The 25329-nt window shown below is 39.8% G+C and overlaps 1 protein-coding gene across 2 annotated transcripts in view; it reads right to left on the bottom strand.

The window, feature by feature from the left end:
- Positions 1–491: 491 nt before the first annotated feature.
- Positions 492–25329, bottom strand: part of cuedc1b (CUE domain containing 1b) — a 29308-nt gene continuing 4470 nt past the window's right edge. For both annotated transcript variants that reach the window (XM_075474164.1, XM_075474165.1), the window contains exons 2-11: positions 22779–23388; positions 18792–18919; positions 16951–17077; positions 15108–15363; positions 12300–12365; positions 12007–12087; positions 10809–10902; positions 9218–9276; positions 7060–7129; positions 492–5015 (exon numbers count right to left, since the gene is read on the bottom strand). In XM_075474164.1, the coding sequence (XP_075330279.1) occupies position 5015; positions 7060–7129; positions 9218–9276; positions 10809–10902; positions 12007–12087; positions 12300–12365; positions 15108–15363; positions 16951–17077; positions 18792–18919; positions 22779–23090 (1194 nt within the window). In that variant the 5' untranslated portion in view covers positions 23091–23388 and the 3' untranslated portion in view covers positions 492–5014. The remainder of the gene's footprint in view (positions 5016–7059; positions 7130–9217; positions 9277–10808; positions 10903–12006; positions 12088–12299; positions 12366–15107; positions 15364–16950; positions 17078–18791; positions 18920–22778; positions 23389–25329) is intronic.

The following is a 25329-nucleotide window of genomic DNA, read 5'->3' as shown; positions in this document are numbered from 1 at the left end:
CTTGTCGTTCCCATGGTCCTGCTGTCGTTCCGTGCTGCTGTCCTTCCTTTCGTTTCTTGTTTCCATACGATGAACCGCATAAAGGCATGCAAAGTGTTCATCACACAACACACAAAATAATCTTAAAAGTCACAGATGCTGCATGCTTTAAAATAACACTCTAAAATACCTATAAAAACATGATAAAAAGCCTTGATCCACCAGTTGACGTGCACAAATGTTCCATTTGCCCCTTAAACCATGGTTACGCATTAAGCACACTTCTGTCAACAGCATGTCCAGGTGATGTCATCAAGATCAGTCAAATAGATGCATTTGTATTGTTTGCCAAATTGCTCAATGTTGATAAGGCTGTTGATATTTGTGTAAAATCTAACCTCATCGTCTTGACAAACTTAATTAAGCAATTAACAAACGACTACCCCATCACCCGCTGGTACCTCAGACTGGTTCAGCTGTCAGAACATCACTGTCCCAAAAACACAAAAATGTCTTAATGATTGTGTTACTTTATTTAAAAACATTTGGGACAAGAAACAATACACATATTTCAATGACTTATAAAGACCTTTCAAGGAAACGTATGCAGGAAAAATGTTAAACATGTTACACAACTGGAGAGAAAATTCTGACCCTCATCTCCCTAAAAGCTGTGGAGCTAAAGGTGTGGAGTTCCTTATACAAAGCGTTTCAAACCAACAGGGAACATTGTTTTCTCATTGTTTGGCCTTTAATGAAAACACAGACATGAAGTCCATATGAAACAATCTGAAGTGTCTCCCCAGGTTTTGTGGGACAATGGCTGGTTTAACTTCATATACAGCCATGGTATACACCAATAAACCCAAACAACACCTCGGTGTCACATAGCAGGTGCTGAGATGATAAATGAGTTTAAATAACTCAATCACTTTAAAGAGCTGGTCACATCTTATGCATTCCACAGCTCGTGACATTATTTCTACAATGGCTCTCATTGATGCGGCATCTGGAATCTGTTGGTGGAGAAATCAAACCATTAAACTGCATTTAACAATGCGATAAGCTAACTTAAATCTTAACTGCATATTCTACAGAAATGAAAGTTCAAATTAATTGGAATATGCGTGTATGGATATGGGTGTGTAACTTTCCCCGATCTTTGTTGGAAAGTCGAAATGTCTTTTCACTTTAACTTTTAAGAAATTATTAGAATGCGAAGCTCTTGAGTTCAAACTTGATTAGCCCAATGAATGATGAGCAAAAGTATTTGCTAATCAGAATCAAGTCCGTCTCCTCTTTAAATGAAAATACAAGACTATACTGAGCCCGCAATATTTACATCTCAACGCTTTCCCCAAGTCCTGCGACAAGATATGAACCAAGACCAAAGTAATGCTTTTAACCATGCATGGCTGTGCCTCACATCATTTGATCGACAATGTTGGATCTCTTCCCCAAAGTAGACATTTCATATTCAAATTTCATACCCGTTTGGCAGTGGGCCGCTGTGCTGCTCATTGGATTTTTCAGTGCTGCTTTAACAGTTGAAGTCTATTAAATGAGCAGCTGCATTTCAGACAACATACACTCTGCATTCTACAGCTTATTTAGAGAGAATGGTTAAATAAAAACTCAAAGAAACTAAATATGGTGATATGTGACCAGAGACCTAACCAAAGGTACAGTTTTACTTTTCCCACATTGCTGGGTGCTTCACATTATTGACATGTGAAAAAAAGCAACTCTGGTTCCATGTAAAAGTGATGTTGCTGCAAGCTTCAGAAAATAACTTGCACAGTATCTTACATGGGCACTTTGTACATGGAAAGTGTGTCAAAAGCACCAAAATGAAAGAAAGTAACTGTTGTGGGTTTCCCTGAGAACACATCTAGCTTTCTGAAAGAAGAACCAAACATCAAGCCGCTCACTTCAGAACTGAAGGAAAGCACTGATAAGTATGGCGTTTTACAGAGTTGGAGGTAACATTGTTCATGCTTCCTGCAACATGCTGACTTGGTTTTCTAGTTTGTACATATGTGTAATCATTAAACTGACTGAAATTTGTGATTTCTACACACCATTAACTGTACAGTTACCAATGTTGATAATGTGCACATTTAAAGGCCCAAAATGCAAGTTAAATAAGTTTTTCCTCAACGGAGTCATTGTACTCTGACATGACAAACCTTCCTTTAAAGTTCATTGTTCATCCAAGCTGGTGCACACTGGACTTCATACAAATCGAGTAACCATTTCATCCAGTGCGAACCTTTGGATGAACACTTAAACACACCAGCCTCACAACACGACCGCTCCTCTTTAAAAGGACGAGACCAGCATGTTTGTGTCCACTTAGCAAAACTGTACCGACACCTGCTTTGGTCAACGGTTGACCGCAGACATGAAACATCACAGTGATGTTTGGCAGCTTGTTCCAGCACAAAAAGACCCACATTAGTAATGTTTTGGAATTGTTTTTGTCCACCTGATGAAGCCAAGTCCACTTTTCCTTCTTTGAGCTCCAGCTTCTAAATGCTCCACCAGGTTGGTGAGACAGTTTGCAGATGAGCAAGGTGTGGTTTCATTTGGATATTTTCATGAAACAGCTGCTTGAAAGTGGGGCTTTGTCACATATCACCCATGACTGACTGACTGAGTGTTACAATGTATGCATACGCAGCAACTGGTCTGAGCAAGCATTTAATGCAGCAATGGTTAAATTCCTTATCTGAGGTCAATGGCATTCCAACAATGCTCATCCTTATAAAAAGCAAATGGCATATTTACTCGAGGTGTCTAAATCAATCCGATAACACTAAATTAAATAATCCCCAGAGATTTACTGAACCTCTTTATACACAAAAATACAAAACAAGTTGATTTACAAATCGTTAATCATTTATCTGAATCTACTGCTTCAGATAAGGAAGTTTTCTTCAAAGCTTTGCATTGTAAACTTATATAGTATACACAACTCTGTTTTCTTAGAAGACCCTCTGCTCCCACAGGCTACTTCATTCTGACAACTTCCAAGCTAGTTTCACAACGACACATGAGAATGAACAGTAGAAAGGGCTGGGCCCAATCCAACCGGCTTTAGTTCTCACAGTCAACATCCTCCTGTCATGTGAGTGGACATCAAAACCATCATTTCTCTTAAGAGTATGAGATGATGCAAACACGATTTGCTCAGATATGGCAACGTGATATAGAGGGGGAATCAGAAACCCCAAACACATCCCCAAAAGGCATGAAACCATAGCCCCAAACTTGATGAGGAGATGTACTGGAAAATACAAGAGTTCACAGGTCTGAGGAGGCTGTTGGGATTTGGTTTGACTGGATTCCACGCTACATTTTCATCCTGTATGGGTGCACTATGAAGAGCTTCTGTGCAATGAACAGACTGAGGTACAACCCAAGTCCAGTTGAAACTTTCTGCTGTTTGCCTCTTCAGCCAAACCTCCGGCACTAGTGCCATGCGTCCTAGTCAGACAGAAAACTGCCGTACGTTTTTTCCAAACATCACAAGGTTAGACAGAAGAAAGACAGTTGGGGAAATTTGTAAAGCCTTATTTAAAAAAAAAATAAAATAAAAATTTACTTGGCTGAAGCTGTGATGCAGGTTTGCTTTGGTGAAACTACAAATATATATATTTATAAAACAGAATATTCCACAAAAAGCACATCAGGTACTTTGTCTAATCGGTTTCTATTAGGTTGTGTCACTGAGGCCATTGTATAAGATGTATAACATTATAAGATACTAGACTAATTAATACTTTTATAACAAGGTTGGGAATTCAAAAACGGAAAGACAAAAAACACAAAAAGGAAAAATATTTCGTCACTAGTTACTCACACTCACCCTCCTGTCCTCATAATATCTGCTTTATATTTCCTATGGAAAATTAAACTGAGCTGAACAGCATTTGGAGGATTCAACCAGCTCCAATTATGGTGACCACTTAGATAACTTCTGGGTTATGTAACGAGGAGGCTTCCTAACCAAAATACCTATTTGACTTTACCTTTGTCTGCCTTCATTACTGGCTTTCCAACATAGAAACATTTACTGATCTTCCTCCCTTCCAAGGAGCTACAGGTTTGCTCCGATTACATATTGTACCTTCAAAATGACACAGATTGGAGTCAAACCAGGTATCATTCCCACTTAATCTTCAAAGTTGTTACTGTTGCAGAGGTTTGCAGGTGAAACAATAGCATGATAAATATGTGAGTGGGGAAAGCCAGGGCTGCCGAGTACAACTGAAAACATTTGATTTGGATTTTTCACACAACTGTTCAGTTACTATTTAAAGAGCAACTGAATCCAACCAAAATGTGCACAAGTTAACACCCTTTCATACAAGGGGTCCTTACCATGGACTGTAATATTCAGGCCAAACTGGCACATGATCACCTTTAGGACAATGCTCAACGACTGCTTACTCGTGTGCCCAAAATTCCTGCTATGGACATTTGGGGAGCCACAGCTTTTATGGCCACAATATTCAAACACGTAAGAAATGCATTTAGATGATTCATGTGACATCTGAAAACAGAAAAATATTGAAATCTGATTAGGAAACCATGGTTTCAAAAACCTTTATATACTTTAGTGTGGATGTGCAGACTTTGGATTTGAAATGTCCAGCCTGAGGGACAGGAAAGGAGAAGTAACACAGATCTTATGGAGAGAGAAACACGAAACTAGTGTTCCTCCCGGCGAATTAAAGGAAGCAGTTAAGTACAGTATGGACAAAACATTTCCTGTACTTTTAAAATGATATGATCAACTAAGAGTTAGAATACAGAGAAATTGCATTTACAGACAGTCAGCTCAGTGGTGGGAGCAGTCCAGTCCCTCTCCTCAGGAAGGAAGAGGGCAAGGGCTCAACTCCTTACTGAGTCTTACATCAGTTAGTTTGCATGAGGGCGGGGCAAGTCAGAACAGGAAGCTCTGCAGCTACCACCCATGTGCCGTGCTGCCATCGCCATGACAACGTTGATGTGGTGGAGCATGAGGAAATCTGAAATGAAGAAGAGATTGAGAAGAAGAGTTTTAATCCTCGACTAAAACAAATTATTTATTACCTTATTTATAAGTACTGACAGACTAATGTGCAGCTTGGAGCACTGGAAGGACATTTTTAGTTTTACTGAGAGGAATAATAATTACAGTGGCTTGCAGAATGTATTCACTGATCGAGGCACCTTTCTTTTTTCTTTTTTTTTTGCATTACAACCTCTAATTTAAATGGATTTGTTTCTCTGGACCTACATAAAATAGTCAGAATTGGTGAAGTATCTTTTTAAAAAAGATACTTTCTAAAAATGTATTAAAAAAAAATTATGTCTACATATGTATTCACCCCCTTTGCTATGGAGCCCTGCGTCACCACTAATCAAGAGGCTCTGCCAAGCATGCAACACCACAAAGCCAAACATATTGTACATATCGAGTTTGCATTACAAAATAATATCTGAAACTTTGAAAATCCCTTGGAGCGCCATTAAAATCCATCATCACAGAATAAGGCCCCACATCAAACCTTCCCAAAGAGGGCTATCCACCAAAACATACAGACAGAGGTGAGGTAAGAAGGGCATGAATAAGAGAGGTAACAAAGAGACTCCAGGTAACCCTGAAGGAAGGGGAGCTCTCCACAGCAGAGACTGGTGTCTCTGTCCATATGAGCACTGTGAGCCATACACTCCAGAGCTGGGCTTTACACAAGAGTGTCCAGAAAAAAAAAGACAACTCTGAAAATGAATGGATGAATAAATGTGAATAGTTTGATCCTTTTTTTTTTTTTATTAAAAAGGTATTATTAACAAAGCCAGAATATTCAGCTAACAGATAAAATTATTTTGTGTCACATCAATTTGATTTATTGTCCAAAATAAAAGAGCAGGACGAACATCGTCCCACTGTGGTGATTCCATCATTTTGCCAGTGATTGTATGCACATGTTTCTGAAGCCATTGTCTGCCACTACTTTGTTAAACCAGTATTTACAAAAACACACCAAAAACACCCTCAAAAAACATCCTTTCACCACAATTCTTTGTATTTCTTGTACTACAGATCACCTATAAGCCAGAAACTGGGCCAATAATGATGAGTTATTTTATGAGAATTCAAAATGATCATTTAGAGTCTGTAATTTCCTGGGAAATAATTGTAAAAGGTTGATGAATTATCTTGCAATCAGGAGTATTCCAAATAAATAAATAAATACTTCTTGACTTTACAAGTCCCTTCAAATGACTGAATATGATTAAAAAATAAATAAATAAATAAATAAACAGCTTCTTTGGGGGATAGAGGCCTCTCCGACTTCCCTTTCAAAATTAAATGTAATTAAATGTCAGACTCGGTTGGTCAGTCACAGCTATGACCTCATCTGAAGTCACACGGTGTTGGTAAACCAGGACAGCTTGTTCCGTAACCCTCTCTAAGATCTATGCATTTTCACTACTTGTTTTAATCTGAATACTTCTGTGGTAGAAAGTATCCAAGCTGCCTCTGTTTAGAGTCAACAAACAATCACTGACAACTAAGTGTGTCAAGTGTCTTAGTGTGATAATGATGAGCCTGTGCCCCACCACTCGCCCACTGGGATAGGCTCCAGCCCCCTCATGAGGATAAAGGTAGTATAGAAACTGGATGGAACAAGCTCTTTTTTTCCCCTCTTCATTCTTTTTACTACATATATTCATGTAAATGTAAATTGATGAACATCAGAGATTCCCCCATTCTTAAGAATGAACTCCATCACAGCACAGTGTTACTGAATTATAACAGAGCAGAATCCGTCTATTCACAAAGCATTTGGACAGGTTTTCTCTCCACCACCTTCTAGCTGGATTCAATAAAGACTAAATATCAAATACACACGTTTGGGAATAACTGGATGCAGATTGGCACTAAGCAGAGATTTAGGCACAGTATTTTCTACATTTTCTGAATAACCTTTGATAAGACATTGCAGCTGTTTTAGGTGCAAAACGGTCCTCATAAAACCAGACCAATTTCAAATGGACCTCTGAAATACCCGAGGAGTATCTTACCATGATATCGGCTCATTGCGCTGCTCAGGATCTTCCTGAGTGTCTGCTTTTCTGAGCTGACCATCCTCCTCTGGACATAAAACAAAAGCATTGAAAATAGTTTTAGATGCAGCTCCAACACAAAGAAAGTGTATTCGAAAATGCTGGACATACACAACTAATAGCAGCTCTGATGAACAAGCTCACACTGCATAGTGGAGGCAGACAAAACTTTTGGAGCATAGTTAGTTGTATTAATGTTGACTTATTAGCTATAAAAAAAGTTAATCCACTGAGGTCATGTCCTGAAATAGAAGGAGCTAATGTAGAAATGTATGCTCGTCTGTGCAGACACACATTTTAAGACTCTCTACCAATAAAGCTGTAAACTCAATCTCAGAGATTAAGCCCAAAACGTTCCATTTTGATTCATCTTTATAGCTGAGAGTAGGTCAGGTGACCTTGAACCATCCCCCATGTATACTGCTACAGGCCTATGTTGCTGGCAGATCTCCCATGATGCACTGAGCAAATCAGCCGTCTTTACTCTCCAAGTATGTATAGGTCATTACAGCTGTCATTAACTCTGAGTTTCTTCTTTTGTCTTTCCTGTAGCATGCATCCCTAACCTCGTGTTTCCGCATTTGTTCGTCTCTGTCACGTTCTCTCAACCCCCAACGGGTCGAGGAAGATGGCCGCCCTTCCTGAGTAGGGTTGTGCTGGAGGTCCGTCCCAGTCAAAAGACTTTTCCTCTCTGTACACTTTGGCCCCTGCAGGAAGCAGGACTAAATCCATGTGAAGTTTTAATGTGACCCATTTGTTTCTTTAGGCAGGTACTTTTTATAAATAAGTCATTTATATATACAGTTATACTGAATTATGCTTGACTGGATTGATTAGTACAGAACTGGACTTGAACTTCTTTGTTTTCTCTATAAAGGGCCACCGAGATTGGGAATTAGAGCAATAAAAATAAAAATAACAGAGCAGCACGTCCTGTGCACGACTCTTAGCCTCAGTACCATGCCCTGACAAGGACTGTTTTCTAATTTCAGATGGATTCATTCCCACTGGAATACTGCCATGGCCACCCGCAACAGTGGTCCCACCTTTAGTTCTGTGGGGGGACTAACCCCATTTTACAGCCATCCAACATATACACTGCTGTTTATAACAACAAAGTGAAGGACCAATAGAAAAGGGAACAGAACTTTCAGCATTTACAGAATTTAATGAGCTAACATCCTAGCAAAGTATCAGCATGAATCCACAATTAGAAAGCAGCATACGTTCACTTTACTTGCTGAATCACCTGCAATTAATTAAAAATAAATAAATAAATAAATAAAAGAGATAAAACTAAGTACAAGTAAACCAGCAATAACATATAGTAACATAGTTCAAATCTATAAGGTGGCAGTAATGCACTCATGAGCTTTTTGCCTACTGCAACTCAAAAATTCAAAGCAGCAGAGGAAAAAGAAAGTAAAACTTGTCATGTAACTTAACAACCTTTCATTCTGCCCTTCGTCTTTCTGACAGACTTACACTGTTTTTAACTACTGTAAAGTTTCTTCTTCTCAACTTAATGAGTTCACTTCAAAAGGTAACAAAGGCTAAATTAGCTGCAGCTAACAATGCTAAAGAAAACTATGGAGGAGGAAAGTTTGGACAGCACTGATATGCATTCAATTATCTATTCGATTCATCTGAAAAATGGATTAAACGTCCAATTAGGACTCATCGCTGCTGTGTATGGCTGTTAACTGCAACAACTTGGGACTTGTATGATGTTAAGATACCTGAAAACTACCCAGTCCAAGACTGCGAGAAGTAGAGAAGTAACAAGGAACCAATCAAACTAACACATCCTGCAGCAGTCACATGTCTGAAAGGGGTTGAAAAGGTTTGCAGGATATTAAGGACTCGGACAAAGGGCAGTGTTTTTAAATCGTTCAGCATCTTCTAAAGTTTTTTTTAGTTTTCATTTTCCTTCCATTAAAACGTAAACATAGGTCAGTAATTAGCTTAATTTCTCCAGAACATGTGAATTATTTGTTGAAAAATGTTGGAATGAAGCAGGATGAGGGCTGCTTAAACTAGTTTTGTTGCTGGTTAGTTCTGTTGTTAGCCACAAAACTAAATGGCTGACATTGTGTGGGTGACATGCATATCTTACCACAGGTGCTTCCCTCGTCTTCTTCAAGAAGATTGACTGTAGAGTTGGCTGTCCCCAATCTGAAAACAAGCTTAGTTAAGAAAAAAACAAAGACCACAACATTTATGATGCTGGGTGTGCATTGACAAGAATGTTGCTCATGTCAAGTTTCCAAGCAATACTAGAGTTTGTGAATTTTAAAGTGATGTGCCTCTGACTATTTGTGAAGTGCATTGATTGTTATGCCCATTCCTAGGCCTGAAACTGCCCTGAAGCGCCTGGGGTGACTGCAGGTCAGGACTTTGGTTGCCAGCCCCAGAACACACCACTTTGCTTTACAGATGCTTGACATTTTAGTGAGCTTTCTCTGGCATCTCTGTGGCCTCTTCAAAATGACAAAAAATTCATACCTCTGGCTATACATTTGTTGGGCTAACTCAGAGATTTGTTTTTAGAACAGTGGTGCCTGCAACTGTTGGCGGAACCAAAGAGCAAAAAGATTCTATGGTGCTACTTTAAACTGAGTGAGCCGAGGGTCTCAGCAAGATCATTTAGATGACATTAGGGAAAAAATAAATAAATACTGTGTTGGTCTGGCCAAAACCTAAGTTTTTAACTGCATGGAAACATGCTTGTCCAGCTGAAATGTAAGAAATGAAGCTCGCTCAAAGTAAAAATGCCATCTTTGCTGTGCTTCGCTCCTGATGGTATACAAAAGGGAAAAGCACTTACTATGATGTCAGGTTTTTCTTCTGGCAAAGTTGCCTTGCAGCACATCACTGCAGGCCATGCTTTGATTATGAGAAAGGAGCAGGATGCGAGTTAGGTGGTGCTAAACTTAACTTCTCTCTCAGAGTCAGAAGTTTCATTGATATGGAGCAGTAATAAACTTAGCAAGAAATACAGAAAGTTCCATTTTTAATGAAGGCAAGTGCTGCAGCCCACTTATGAATTTTATAGTGATATGGGAAAGCAGGCGCTGGATATTAACTCTTTAATGTGCACAAATACTCAGGCTCACATCCCCTACCATCAGCCAGAGTTGAAAAGTTTGAAGTCCAGCTGCTGACCAACAGATTCCATCTCATTACACAGAAAAAGATAGAGCCCAAAAACCTACATTCATCACCTATTTTATCTCAACAGACCTGTGCTCACTCAGAGGCTTTAATTAATTATACAGTTAAACTGTTGAGTCTTAAAAGACAGACGAGGCTTTATCCCAGCTGTACAAAGATACTAAAGATCTGAGATCAATGCCTCACATATTCAAAATAATATTCAACGTTGTATTTCTCAACTGCATGATCTTACACCTAGAGGAGTACAGAGGGACAGTCTTCGGTAGCATCATTTCATCATGATTAAGTCCTATATAGTGTCTTTTTCAGCCATTCATAATCACTCATACAGTGCTTCTCATCCCATGCATGCAGCTCTTTTTCCCCTCGTATACACAATCCCACACCAGTAAACACATGTGGGACATTATGGGGTTCAACATCCTCCCCAAGGAGGTGCTGAAATGTAGATAAGCTTGAGATCTAACCATTGTTTGCAGACTGGTGAGTGATCCCTCATGACCATTTGGCCAAGGTTAAATAAAGGATATGAATGATGTTTCAGGAGTATCCTTCTTTTTGACTTTCTCCTCTTTGTCTTTTCAGAAAATGCTCTGGCGATTTCAAACAGCTTCTTTCTTGTTGCTGAGGAAGAAGGAGACACCTTAGATTATAAAACCACACAAGACAAAAGACCTTAAAGCCTAACACAGTAGTTTGTGCAAGAATACCGTATTTCCTCGAATAGTAGCCGGGGTTACTATTTTTTTTTATTATTTTTTTTTTTTTACCAGGCTCTTAATAGGGGTAGGCTACTATTTGAGGGAGGCTTCTATTTTTCTTTTTTAATTCTAAAACAAAAAAACAAAGCTCAATTTTATACGGTACATTTATTAAATTCATAAATTAATTTACAGTACATGTCCCTTTTTTTGGGTGGTTTAGAACACCGGTCGTCTTCAGCGTCACACTTTTAACACCCACGGTGTCCACTGTGGTTTGACCGGGCATGTCAAACCAGCAAGCGGTCTTGTCCATGGCGATGACATCCGAGTCCTTCAACTTTTTTTCGGCGATTTTGTGATTCACGTAGGTGATGAAGTTAACGATTTTAGAAATCGAATGTCTCGCATCACTCTGGGCCAGCGTTGTACGCTTCCTGAGGGAGAAGTTGTTTCTCCTCAGGAAACGCTCAAGCCATCCCCGGCTGGCATTGAAGTTTTCATCACGGCAGTCTGACATCTCGTGGAAAAGTTCGGCTGCTTTAAACTGAATCATTCGTCGACTCAGTCTCAGATATCTCTTCCTTCGTTCGTGTATCCAGCAAGTGAGAGTAGCCTCAATCTCCTCACTGACAGGGCGCCTCCCGCCGCCTTGAATCCTAGCCCTCCTCGGAGAAATCAGTTTCGCCGCATCGACAAGTGCGTCTTTTTGTTTCTTCCAAGCCCTCACCTGCCTGGCATCTATGCTGAAGTGACGGGCTGTTTGTTCACCTGAGTTTTCTGCGGCATATTTAAGCACCTCAAGTTTGAATCCCACAGTGAACTTTCGTTTCGGCGCCATGTTTAAAGTTCTGTGTTTGCCGTACGCCCGTTCACGTCTGTCGTAAAACGCACCGGCTACTAAACGGGGCCGGTGTCTATTTCTCAGATTTTTCACAACACCCGGTTACAAAACGAGGCCGGCTACTATTAGGAGCCCGGCTATTACTCGAGGAAATACGGTAGTAGTGTTGTAAGTCTGACTTACATTTACCCATGTGTTTTAGTTTGTCTCTGAACAAGGCATCATCTGAGACAGGCTCTACCGGAGGTGCAGAGTGCTGTTCTCCTGCACACAGACACAACAGCACACTGTCGGAAATGTACATGCAATATGTGTCAAATCATTCTAGCACACGTATTTATTGCATGACGTTGATAGCTAGTATTTGTGACACCACCAACAAATATCACAGTGAATGCAAAGATGCCCACAGACCTTTACAAAGAATTTAGTGGTACAAAGACACAGTGGCAGGTAGCTTGATGAGTAATATCTACCTGTGGAATTCTCCATGCTGGGTGAATGACTGGACTTTGATTTCTTTGATTCATACTTCAAGCGATCTAAAAACAGAGAGCAGATGTTATGAGCACCGACGAGCTGAACCGAGATATGATGAACTCCAGTGTGATGGAAAACTCAACTTCTAAACCTTCTGAACATCAAAAGGCAAAGAAACTGCTGTATGTGTGTGTGATCTTGGGCAGCATAGCCAGGTTCAGGAATACCTTGGAAAACCAAAGTCACTCAACACATTCCGCTTCCAAATTGCTGCAACCGGCTGGAAATGTTGAGGAACTTCATTTCTTAGATTAGATGCATTTGCAAATATCAGTAAACAATCAGCATTAGAGCCACAGATTTAGCTGCACGGCACTTCTGTGTGGACATTTTTAAAACGTCTGCTTTAATTTCTCTACAGACCTAATCCTTCAAAAAAGTAGAATTATTCTTTTTATCTATCTCGAAAGCATATACTGAACTGTAAATGTAAATGTATTTTTATTTATACAGCCCTTTACAGACAATCATTACGGTGTACCAAAGTGCTTTACAGCAGGTAATAAATAAAGAGAAGAATAAGTAAAAACAATAAAATACAACAAAATCAAATAAGATAAAATTAGATAAAAGTGTCATCATACTACTGGGTATTAAATGCAATCCTAAATAAGTAGGTTTTTAGCCTAGATTTGAAGGGGCCCAGGTCAGAAATAAGACCAGAGCCTGGGGGCAGCGACACAAAAGGCTCGGCCACCCCAGGGTTTGTATTCTGACCTGGGCACTTCCAGCAAAAATTGATTTGTTGACCTCAGAGCTCTACCAGGATTGCAGACTGTTAAAAGCTCAGATAAATACGATGGGGCGAGGCTGTTAAGCGCTTTAAAAACAAACATTAAAAGTTTAAAATCAATTCTATAAAGGACAGGAAGCCAATGGAGGGAGTTAAGAACAGGAGTGATGTGCACACGTCTGTTAGTGTTGCAAAAAGAGTAAAATATGCTTCTCCTCTGCTTGGAATCAGCAGAAAAATGTCTTCAACTGTAGGCCTTGCTAAAGAAATGTAGGCACATTTAAAAAAAAAATTTCTTCTATTATTTATTTTTTTAAATTGAAGGCAAATATGTCTTCACTACAAGGGACCAGTTTGTCAGATCTGCAGCAGGTAGGTGGTGACCTGAGACCACTAATAGGAAAAAACTGTGACGAGTTTAATCAAATCTTATATTTATTGGCTAAGGCCAAAAACACTGAAATACTATTAAAAAATTCAACTATAGTTATTTCTATGAAAACAACAACAAAAAAATAATAATAATCATAATCATGACATAAACATCCTCATGAACAGCCTGTCAGTGTCTTTTAGGTCTGCAGCTGCTTCATGTCACTTGTTTCCGCTTCCCTCTTCACCTTCATGGTGTTGCAATGGCAGTGCAAACATTTTTGGGCGGTACATGGGCTAAAATGACCAGACCTGTGAAGGTTCGGATAACCAATGCGCCAATTGATCAGATAGTGACTGCTCCCAGTCACTATTTCAGGTTATTACACACATGCAAAGTGAGAGAGAAAAATCACACACCCGCATGCAAACATATCCTGGGTAAGGAAAGGTACTGAGGTGTGTACAGTTCACCTTTTCTTAGACCCTAACCCTAACCCTTCACACAGAGGCTTTGAAACTAACAACAACAACAACCTACCAATAAGAAGAGTGATCGATTTTACTTTTTTGAAAGGGAAATGACAGCTTACTTAGTTCAGCTGTAGGAGCTGGCAGTCCGCTCACAAATGATACAGTAGTCTAATTATCTCAAAAAGTGTCCGAAAATAGATTCATTACCAGAAAATAAACAGCGTCACAGCTCACAGCCTTTCCCTTTGGGAGCAACAGGATGGGGTAAAGGATTTCACTTGTTAGCCCACCTACCCTGTTTTAGCAAGTGCACAGCCACTTAGAAATACCCACTGGGAAAGGGCATTACAAGTGGTATTTGAGCTCAACTAGTAAAGCCAATCAAAGTCGTGACGTCATCATTTAACCAACATAAATCACCAAAGCAGTTATTTGCTCGTGTCACATGAGCATTCAACTACAACAAAAACCAGCCAATAGTGAAAAATAACCGATTCCTTGAGCTCTTACATATACTAAACATATTTCTTTACACACAAAACATCTGCAAAGATAATTTTTTGGGATTAATTAATTAATTTACATCCAAGTTCACGAGCTTGCAGACATCCTTCCTGCTTTTGCTGGCACACGGACCATATATTACTGTGATGCTGACCTTTAGTTGACTTTTGTTCCCACAGCCATAAGGCTTTTTAACAGTGACCGTTGAGTTTTTCTCAAATTGATTGAATGATTTTTTTAAATGTATTTATTCATTTATTATTATTAGTAGTAGTAGTAGTATTTTTATTAGAATTGGTATTATTATTATTGTTAATATACAATCATTGTAAATATTAATAATTTTTTGAGCTACTTGACTCATTTGAATTTCCCCCATTGGGGGATGAATAAAGTATTTTTCTCTTCTATTCTATTTATGAAACTGGCTTGCCCACACATATATTTGTGTCTCAAGGAATAAAATAAATACTCCACAGGTAACCTTTAAACACAGCAAATTTATCAGGGCTTGATCATTTCACAATACTAACTGTGAAGCATCCCATAAGCTTAAAAGCATCATCTTAGATGACTAATGTCCTGTGTGCAAAAGAATACCAACTGAAATTTAACAGCCTCATGCTGAGAATGTCTCTATGTGCAGTATATGAAGTCATACCTCTCTCCAATGCGATGAGGAATTCGCGGTTACGCTGCAGCTCTCTCATAAACTCCTCGTTCTGCAGGAACAGGGCGATGCGCTCGTCTTCCAGATACTGCTTCAGCTTAATATCTTGCTCTGCAGCTCCTGTAGTCAAACCTGAACCTCCTCTGGTCGCTGAAGCTCCGCACTCAGAACCAGAGTGAGCTGTCCACTGATTTCTTGAAGCCACTGTGGATGATGATGAGGGCTGAGATAGACTGGTCTGTGAGCTCTGTTGAAATAAAGACAAGCAAGTTCGTTGTTCATAATGAGTCATATCTAATACCAGCTACACAGGCACTTTAACTGGCATTGATCATTTTTAGTAAAAGTCTTTGCATTTTTGAGAGAATTTTGAATGGAAGCTTTAAAAAAATAAATAAGAAATAAAAAATTTTTTAAAAAGTACCACAAATGCCCCTTGCATTCAGGGCTGTTGGTCAAATTAAGATGAAAATTATACAAAGTTGTGAAAAACAAAAATAACTTAAAAAGATTTAAAAAAAAAAAAAAAAAAAAAAAAAAAAAAAAAGATGATTAACAATGCCATATGTTAAGAATGGATCCGGAGTCGGATTTAAGTTAATCTAAAGTCGAGTCAGTCAGCAGTCATCTTTTCTTTCCTTTTTTTTTTTTTCAATTTTTAAAGGCATCACCAGGGCACCTTTAGTGCAGCACAGATGCAATACTATACAGTACAGCCATCTAAAGGTAATTTAATAGTACAACAGGCAAATGCAGAGTTAAAGTTATCCTACAACTGTATTTGGAATATGATGGGTCTGAAAAGTTTGATACATTGTATGGGTATGGGTAGGATGAGCTGAGATTGTATGCTTGTATGAGATAGATATGGGGGGAAAAAGAAACATGAAAAACTCAAGCCGAATCAATTAAGCTACCAACTCTGAGAGCTAAATCACAGCCGCCTAATCTGTCCTTTTGCATATCAGGACACAGTTTAAACCGCAACTAAATAGGCATTAAAAAGAAAGCAACAGTAATGAAGAAATACAATTTTACAGAATAAAAAAAAAAAAAAAAAAAAAAAAAAAAAAAAAAAAAAACTTAAATATTCAGTGAAACAGATAAAAAAGACATTTATCATTCAGTGAAATCAGTTCTGTTAACATGAACAGAACAGTAACTGCTTCTTTCACAGGAATCCTATGAGACAAGAAAATTCAGAATGATCCTAAAATATTCTTTTTTTTTTTTGCACTACGAATGCAACCAGAGAAAAAGACAATCTTTCAAGCACTTTGGGACCAAATGTTTCTATTCTCACCAGGAAAAAAGAAGAAACAGATGGTTGTGGAATGACCCAGTCAAACACCAGATTTGGAGCCGCTAATGAAAGTATTTTGCATGGAAGACTGGTTAACAATGTCAGCATGATGCCGCCAGTAATGAGTGCAGAATTATGCATAATAACTGCAAAAGGTTTTTGTACACAAGGGTTTCTTTGCTAGTTTTTTTTTTTGAGGGTGTGAGGCAACAATGACAGCAAATATGTTTGTGTCAGGTGCCGAGAGATTTAAAAAAAAAAAAAAAAAAGGGGTATCATAGGGCCTTAGATAGCAAATATGTGGGTTCTTATGGGAACTAGCAACGCTGCATGTAACATGTCTAAGATGAGTTAAATGCATTTTTGCTAATATATGTAAATTAATGGAAACCAGTTAAAACATGGATCAGGAAAAATAAAACAGTGTGCACAACAAACTCAAAACATCATCACCGAATATGTGAAGAATTTACCAACAGAAATGAGGGAGCTAACAGACTAATATGGCTAAATGTTAGAAGCCATTTTTACCTTAATGCTGTCCAGCTGTTGTGGCAGGATCCTCAGAAAATCATCAGGAAGATTTCCAAGCAGAGGAGGGTTCCAGTTCCGGTAGCTTCTGACCTGCTGGTGACCTCCATGTGCATTTGCTTCAAATCTAGGAGAATCCATAGGGTAAGAGGAAGCATTAGCAGCTAATCACTAGCTATCACAAACTATCGATAATTGATATGCTTTATATTGTACACTCAAAAAGATCACACTCAAACTTCTATTAATAATGTATGTACTTTATATGGTTCACTCACAAAGACCACACTGGAGTGGCTTACAGGAAGAATTCCTGTCATTCCTTCATTACTTTTGGGTTGCATTACTACTGTACGTGTTGTACACATGTGATCATTTGTTTGTCTGTCGACCATTTTAGTGACAGAAGTTGCATGGTTATATGAATGACAGTAGCAGTCATATCACTGGTTGAATATCTCTGATCCTACTGGATGGATATTCATGAAGCTTTGTCTGGATGCGTGTTCTCCAGAGGATTGACACTTGTATTATGGCGATCAAATGCTTTAACAACTATTGGAAGTCCTATCATGAAATTTGAGAAGATTTGCATTAACAAAAAGTCAGGGATCGGCTTGGTCAGTCTTTTAGTTTGAACTTTTTCCTCTTATGCCGAGTGGAACCCTTTCAGCAAAACAGCACGTTGAATAATTTAATCTAATTAGAGTTTGCTGTAAGACTTTGTGTCTCCTGCTTGTACTGTTAATTCAATCTGTCTTTTTTCACTGTTGTGGCGATATATTAATTCCTTATGTTTGATAAAGAGAACTAACAAAGTTAGCATGACTGCAGTACTGATGAGGGTCAGGTCGGCACAATGGAAAGTGAAATAGGTAGGGATGTCCCCATCTGATCATGTGATCGGAAATCAGGTTGCCTTCTGGTCACTACTTTACCGACACAGCTCTGCCGGGCATTCACAACAAGCTACGTGAACACCTGCTAGCTCCTTTATCAGAGGTGCCTGCTTTTGGGTTTACCACAGACATATCAAGTTCCTCTGTTTGTCCAATGTCACTGCTAAGCAGGGCTCTCAAGTTTTAAATGCTGGCAAGAGTGACATAGACCTATGGACCTGCCGCTTCCATTGCTCTGGTGCGCCAGAGAAATCTATATCATTTTTTTTTCAGCGTGAGAAATACAATGTGTGGCGGGAGAGCTTGACAAAAATGTGAAAAGCATCATGTCACACTCAGTGCGTGATACTTGAGAGCCCTACTGCTAAGCTTTACTGCACAATGGGTCGACTCCAGTTTTAATTTACAGCGTACGACCTTGCATGCTCAACACTTTCGTGGATCGAAATATTTGAATTTGATTGAAATAGGTGATCGAAGGGATGCTGAACAGTTGGGGAAATAGAAAAGCAACGTGTCCATATAATGCCTCAAGCTGCTTCTTTAAGCAAGTGGAGTTAAGTGCTTTACTTTTACTTCTACAATGCAGCACTATGTGGAATTATTGAGATTTTATTTTACAGACATCTTCTAGTTTGTTCATCTAAAAAAAGATATTTATTTAAATTGGGCATCGCATTGGGAGGGGGGATTCATGCATTTCTGCCAGATTAAAGTGACAGAAATCCACTGTAGAAATCAACTATCATCCCAACTACAATGAAAAACTTATCTAATCCACACAATTTGCAGAAGTGACTGGAACTCTCTGATACCTTCATATCAGTAGGTATTGGCCAGGTTTATTGGTCACATGACTAACATGTTCAATTTGTCAGAACTAATTCATGAACGCTGTTCCTTCCCACCTGATGGTTAAACCAGTTAGAAGGACCTGCTTACCGTGGTGGAGGTGTTGGTGGGGCCTCTGGGTACTTCCTGTCATAGATGTGCATATCATACGTTGGTGGAGAGTAAACTGGAGGCGGTTCCTCATCTGAACTATCAGGTTCCAGAGTTCGCTCCAGAATCTATAAAAGAAACACATTCAATATTTTATACAGTGTTTTACACCTAACCTTACCCTCATGCATTTTGCATGAATTCTATTTAGATTGTGAATAGTCATCTGACGCTGAAATGACGGTCATAATTCCATATGACAATATTTGTACTATTTATTTAATTATAAAGCATGTAGGTTCCAAATCTTCTGTCAGTGGGGTTACATGATGAGATTAATTCGATTATAGCTAGAGTTGGGTTATGCTCCTTATTTGAGCAAGGGTAATTCTCCTTGGATATATGGCGGTGAATGAATGGAATCATTGGCACAAAGCATTTCATACCCCGGTACGATAGGTGGCGCTGTACCCATTTCAACTATTGCTAATAGAGCCACTTCCTGTTGACCTCTTCACCACCACCACCAACAACAAACTCAGGCATTGGAGACAGATGGCGAACGAAGAGCAAGATGAAGCTACGTCCCTCTACATTTGGTCTGTGATGAGCTGCTTGTTGCACAAACGCGATGCACAACGGAGCATTCTCCATCGTGTTGTTTGTTTCTTTCTGACAGCGGCGACAACAGGAATATCGTCTCTTCCGACTTCCGGTTCACGACCCCGGGAAAAAAATCTGTAGCATGCGCAGAACGCAAAGTATAATTCACCACGTGCTTCACCCTCTACAAGCACATTTATTTTGACTTTCAACCGAGTTATCTCGGGGTCTTAATCCAATCGCGAGAAATCCGATTCCAATTTCTTGTCAGATTAAAGTGTTTACATGAATTTAATGACTCGGGCTGTGTTTGAAACCGCCTACTGCATACTCATCGATCAGACAGTATGCAGAGCGTTTACACACAATGCACTTCGCTCCTGCCCGAGCCGAAATCAGCCGGCCTGAAGCTTATTTCTCTTAAGCTCTAAACTCTGTAAACCTTAGCAACATTTGAAACATTTTCAGGCGAGAAAGTAGTCGTTTAGATCCCCAACGTGTTGAAAATCTGACAAAATACCGGCTGTTTACAATTTTGTTCCAATGAATTCGGCGCTACTTAAGCTAGCCGCAGTGAGCAACACACTTCCGGTTATTGTCACAAAATAAAATACCCGTTGCCTTTTATCATAGGGAAAGCTTTTACGATACAATTGGTGCTTTTGTTTTGAAAACAGGAAGTGAACCTACCCTCGTTGTAGCTAGCTTGAAACTGCCGTTTTGACAGGAAATGACGATCGGCGACGTCACGTTACGTTGCATCCTGGGTAGTTTGAGTATGAGTAGTAACCTCATGATGCATACCCAACATTTCGGCGAATCTAGTATGCATTCGGGAACTTAAAAAAAGTTAAAGTTAGTAGGAGTAGTGGGAGTAGTAGGAGAAGTAGGCGGTTTCGAACACAGCCTCAGTCTTATTGTAATTTAGCCAAAAATTCGATCCTTTCAGTGCCATGTAACCCCACCGACTGTCTCACATTGAGTCCTTTGAAAGGAATCCTCCCAGATCGTTTCGATGACTGGACACACTAAACAATTCACTGCCTGGATTTATTCAAGCAAATGATCTGGGAGTTGATTCAGTTGGACCAGTCTAAATTCTGCAATATTATGTGCCCAAAAAAATTGAAGATCTTCTGACTACCTGAATGATCATGTTATTCTATCAGCAGATCTTTCCTTAACTGGTGGCACGGATATATTCAAAGAAGGCAATGCCAGGACTGATCAAGCTCAAAAGCGTCGTTTCCACTATGCATTCCGGTACGGGTCTGTTCAGAACGGTTCGCTTATTTCAGTGTTTCCACTACCACGAAAGCGTACCGGTCCCATGGAACCCGTTACCATTTTTTGTAACCCTTCTGCTTGGGGTACCTAGCACAAAGGACCGGTTCCCTTGGGGAGGAGCCTGGAATACTGAGGAGGTGCAGGCTCTGCTCTCCGTTGTTGGTGAGGAGGCTCTGCAGCGGGAGCTCGATAGCGCTGTGCGAAACGAAAAAGTTTTACAGCTGATTGCTGCAAAAAGAGAGTGGTTTCAATCCGGCCGCGAGCCAGTGTCGCATTAAGCTGAAGAAGCTTCGGAGCAATCGACGTAGTGACGCTTCGGCACGCACTCCACCCACCCCTGAGGGTCCCCTTTGTACAGTGGGAATGCAAAGCTGACCCCAAAGCAACCCGACCCGTGCCGTACCGATACGAAGTGACCCAAACCGTACTGACAGTGGAAACAAGGCTTAATTGAAAAGTGTTTAGCTGAGCATGAGACATCTTTTTCACACATTGACCGGCCACCACAGGGTCAAGTCCTTAACCCCTCAGGGATGCACTGCAGAAGCCTTTACGGATACATTTGCTGTAATGACACAGCAAATGATGGTGAAGGGTGTGGTTACCTAGCATATCTGGTTGGTTATGAAGCTCTGATGCCTGCCAGTGTTTACATTAAGCCAGCCAAGGGTCCAGATTAAGTAATCAACATCTTGTTACAGTTCTTCACAATGAACAGACAGGCTGCCTATAGAAAAGGGCCTTTCCCCAGCATCTTTTTCTCAGAATACTTTTCTCTGTGGCCGTTTCAAGAGATTCAAGTTGAACATTTGTTAACTTCCCAGAAGGGCTCTAACTATTACCTTAACTGTTGCCAATGTTTTTGGGCAATCAGTCATATGGGGAAGAAATTCCCACCATAGTAACCAAGAAGATGGAGAAGCAGTTCTGGTACCATCTATCTATTTCAAGTTGTATGACATATCTATGGAGTGAGAATCCTGCCAAAACCTCACCAGCAAGCAAAACATGTTTCACTCACGCCTCACAAACAAACTTAGTGTGATTTGCAAAGAAACATAGCTTCAATTGCAAAAAAATACCCTTCAAGTACGAAACTAAAATCTTTCAAGTACAAGTCGTTCTGGCAGCCTTAAATTTAATCAACAGAGCCACTTGTGCACTAATCAGTTTGCCTTTGATTACGGATCTGCAAAGCGGAAAGTTACTGCCAAAAGTCACGTGACAGCGGTAAGATCGTGCCAAAAGTTTTTCAGTTGTAGAATTGTTTTGTACTTTAAGGATATTTTTAGGTTTTGGCAGGATTCTCACTCCATACATATCAGATCAAAATGATTAGAGAACAACAACAAAAAAAAACATTTGTAGAATCATACCACCTTGACACTAAATCTCCCTACAAATTGAAAGCTTGCCATCAATTATGTAGTCAACACTTATGACTGCTTCATTGTTGCTCTTCTAAAAAAAAAAAAAAAGCACTTTATCAGGGTTTCTCTCACAGACAAAAGAACATGCCCTTATACTTATTATGGCAATGTATGACACCATCAGGCAAGTGACAATATCAGAATGGAATAACATCTAAAATCCACAGCAAACAAAAATACAAATTGTTCAATCATTGGTTTTAATTTACATTTGTTGTTCTACAAAGTAGTATAACTGGAGGACAACTAAGAAACTAAGAGTTAGAGCATATACACTTTACTGTAAAACAGGTGAGTCTATCAAAACTATTCTTATGCTATGAGCCAAAACAAGTTGAATTCCTCAAGAGATTTTATTTTCCAGTTGGTAACCCACTGTAACATGAAGAAACCTGGATATTGCCTTTGGTGCATGTCACATGGCATGTGCAAACTTCGTAATACCTCGCCTTGGTTTTAGCAGGATTTCTGAATACAAGAAGATATTTTCATTTGCAAATTCATAACCAGGGTATTAAAAAAATAAAAATAAAAATCATAACCAGAATGCTACGGTTTCTAACCCCACTTGTAATCACTAACTAATAGTGGAGTCTCTGGTTCACATCGTAAACACTACAGACCATCAAGCTAAGCGTCCAGTAGTGCTTGGACCCTTTCCACTGACCTCTGCTGGGATGCTGTCATCAGAGTCTGAGCTGTCATCCGAGCCTTGTCCGTCAATGCTCATCTGAAGCAGCTGGTCGATGGTGGCATCCACAGCTCCATTGTTGGAGCGCAGCACACACTCGATCACCTCATAGTCCATGGAGGGGAACATGGTCTTGAAGTCTTCCATGGCCTGATTAAACTCCAGGCGTCTGACCTGACGGTTGGGCCTGCTGTTGTTGAGCTGCCCCTGGGTGCTGTTGCCCCCACCTCCACTTCCATTGCTTCGAGAGCCTCCATTGCTGCTGCTGCGCCTGAACAGGCTGGTCATCCTCTGGGCGTGGCTGCCAAAGTTGCTGCCAACCTACTGATAGGATGGCTCCTCCTTTCTTTTACTTCTTTCACCAACACAAGCGCTTGGCCCCTTCAATCTTATTCGCTTTTCCAAATTCCCTTTTCAGTTTCTGGCTTTAACGCAAACATGGCAGTCTCTTGATGGGAGTTTAAAAAAACTTGAGTCCCCCCCCGTCCAGTTATTGAGCTGCATCTGGTATGGCTAATTGCCTTGTAGAGTGAGGAGGGACTAGAATATTTAGGTGTATATTTGAGGGAACTTGCACAGTAGTCACCTAAAGCGAGAGCAGATAGGAAGCGTCAGACAGGCAACAAGAGCTAATAAGAGAAACATTATTTATATACTACTATACCACAGTTTTAATATAACCACTTGCCCCCCTCAGAGCTATCTTATAAGGTAAGCAATTATGAAACAATGGCAATTCAAGCCAATTAAGAGTCCAATTCATTGTAAAAATAATCCAATCAATCAAATCATCAAAACTTACTTGGCTTTATGTAGTCTTTGGGTTTAAATGTGTGACTTCAATAGTCTGTGTATGTGCAGTGGTCAAAGGAGTAGCTATAGTAGTTCTATAAATCACCATGCATGTAGGGGGTGTGGTCTCAATAGTCCTGTGCTATGTGCCTGTTGTTGAGGAAAACCATAGATAATAAACTGAATTTGCATCACATTTGGTATTTTTAGGATATATTGTGCTACGATATATTTTTACCAACTATATTTAGGTTTGCAACCTTCACTTTTGAAAATTTAAATTAAGTCCCGTTAATTCCCATTGAAAGTTTCAAACTTTGAAAATTCCTGGAACAGCAAGCCAGACACAGGCCCACACAATTCAGTACCAGAATCAAAGACACAACCAACATGACAAAGCCGTGGGCAGGTGCATTACTACAGTCCAATTTATAGAAAAGTATCTGCTTACATTTAAAGCTTGGGTTTGTGGAAACTAGGGGTGCGCGATCTGACGATATAAAATCGTGACTGGCGAGGAAGAGTGGAGAATCGCAGGCGATCACCAAATTAGAGAAACCGTATAGATCGCCTTTGCCAATCAGCGCAATGATTTTTTTTTTTTTTTTTTTTTTTTTTTTTTTTTTTTTTAATGCTGGTTCCTGCCAATGCGGCAGCCGACGAGCTGGTGAAGAAGAGGAAATCCACCTCTGTAATTTGGAATTGGTTCGGGTTTTCTTCTACCCTAACCCACTGCTGCTGGTCCACATCAGGAATGGGAACAGCAGCAGCGGCACCATCCACAGCACATCCATAGCGGCGCACGGGAGAAACTCACGGCCAGCAGCAGCATTCTCGGGTCGGATGAGGAAACCGCTAGCTCGTAAGCTAACTACGGTGCAAGAGAAAAGGGATGCACCGCGACCGTGACAAACATTACACAGTTGAAAAGTATTCCTTTAGGGCGCTCTGGTGATGGCAGTGTGTGACTGTGGCTGCAGTAAATGAACATGCAGCGTTGCTCATCTGTTGCTAAATGGCATCATGAGGTGGAGTCAAGTCGTCATCAGTGGTTCGTTTTTCTATTTCCGGTTGCTTCACTCTCACTGTGTCAGATGTCATTAATTAGATCATTATTTTTCATCTTGAATTGGGTTACAGTTGAATTACAATGTGTTGATTGCCAAATTCTTTCTTTTACTCCTTAGCTCTTCTGTGGTTCAGCATGTCGACTTAACTCTACTGTAATTGGTCTTTTTTTTTTTTTGGATGGAAGATCGTGATTAAAAAAATCGAAATCGTGATTTTATGCAAAAAAAATCGTGATACAACATTTTTTCCATATCGCCCACCCCTAGTGGAAACCAACAAATCTTAGATGCATAGAGATGCATGCGGATGTGGAAGATACTGAATCAGTTAGTAAATGTAAAAACATGAGTTATCTATATGTCAACTGATAAGGTGATGTTGAATGAATGCAAAAGGAGAGACTTGAAAAAGCAGAAGTTAAGTTCACAGACAGTCTGTAGAATGCACGCTAAGCCAAAAATTCTCGATTGGCACCCTCTGCATTATGAGCTAGCATCTGAAAGTACGTTGGCATTTATTAAGTTGAATGTTCCCGTTTGTCTTGGAAACACAACAAACGTAAACACCATATTACACATTTCCAGCTTGAGAAGGATGAATAACACCCAAGCTTTAGCTGCTTCCATCCAGACCCGGACCATTGAGTAAGTTACACTATACTGCC

Source organism: Odontesthes bonariensis, chromosome 9 (genome assembly GCF_027942865.1).
Source record: "Odontesthes bonariensis isolate fOdoBon6 chromosome 9, fOdoBon6.hap1, whole genome shotgun sequence".
Classification (NCBI taxonomy): domain Eukaryota; kingdom Metazoa; phylum Chordata; class Actinopteri; order Atheriniformes; family Atherinopsidae; genus Odontesthes; species Odontesthes bonariensis.
The sequence above is the reverse complement of the archived record's forward strand: the minus strand, read 5'-3'. Positions and strand labels throughout refer to the sequence as shown.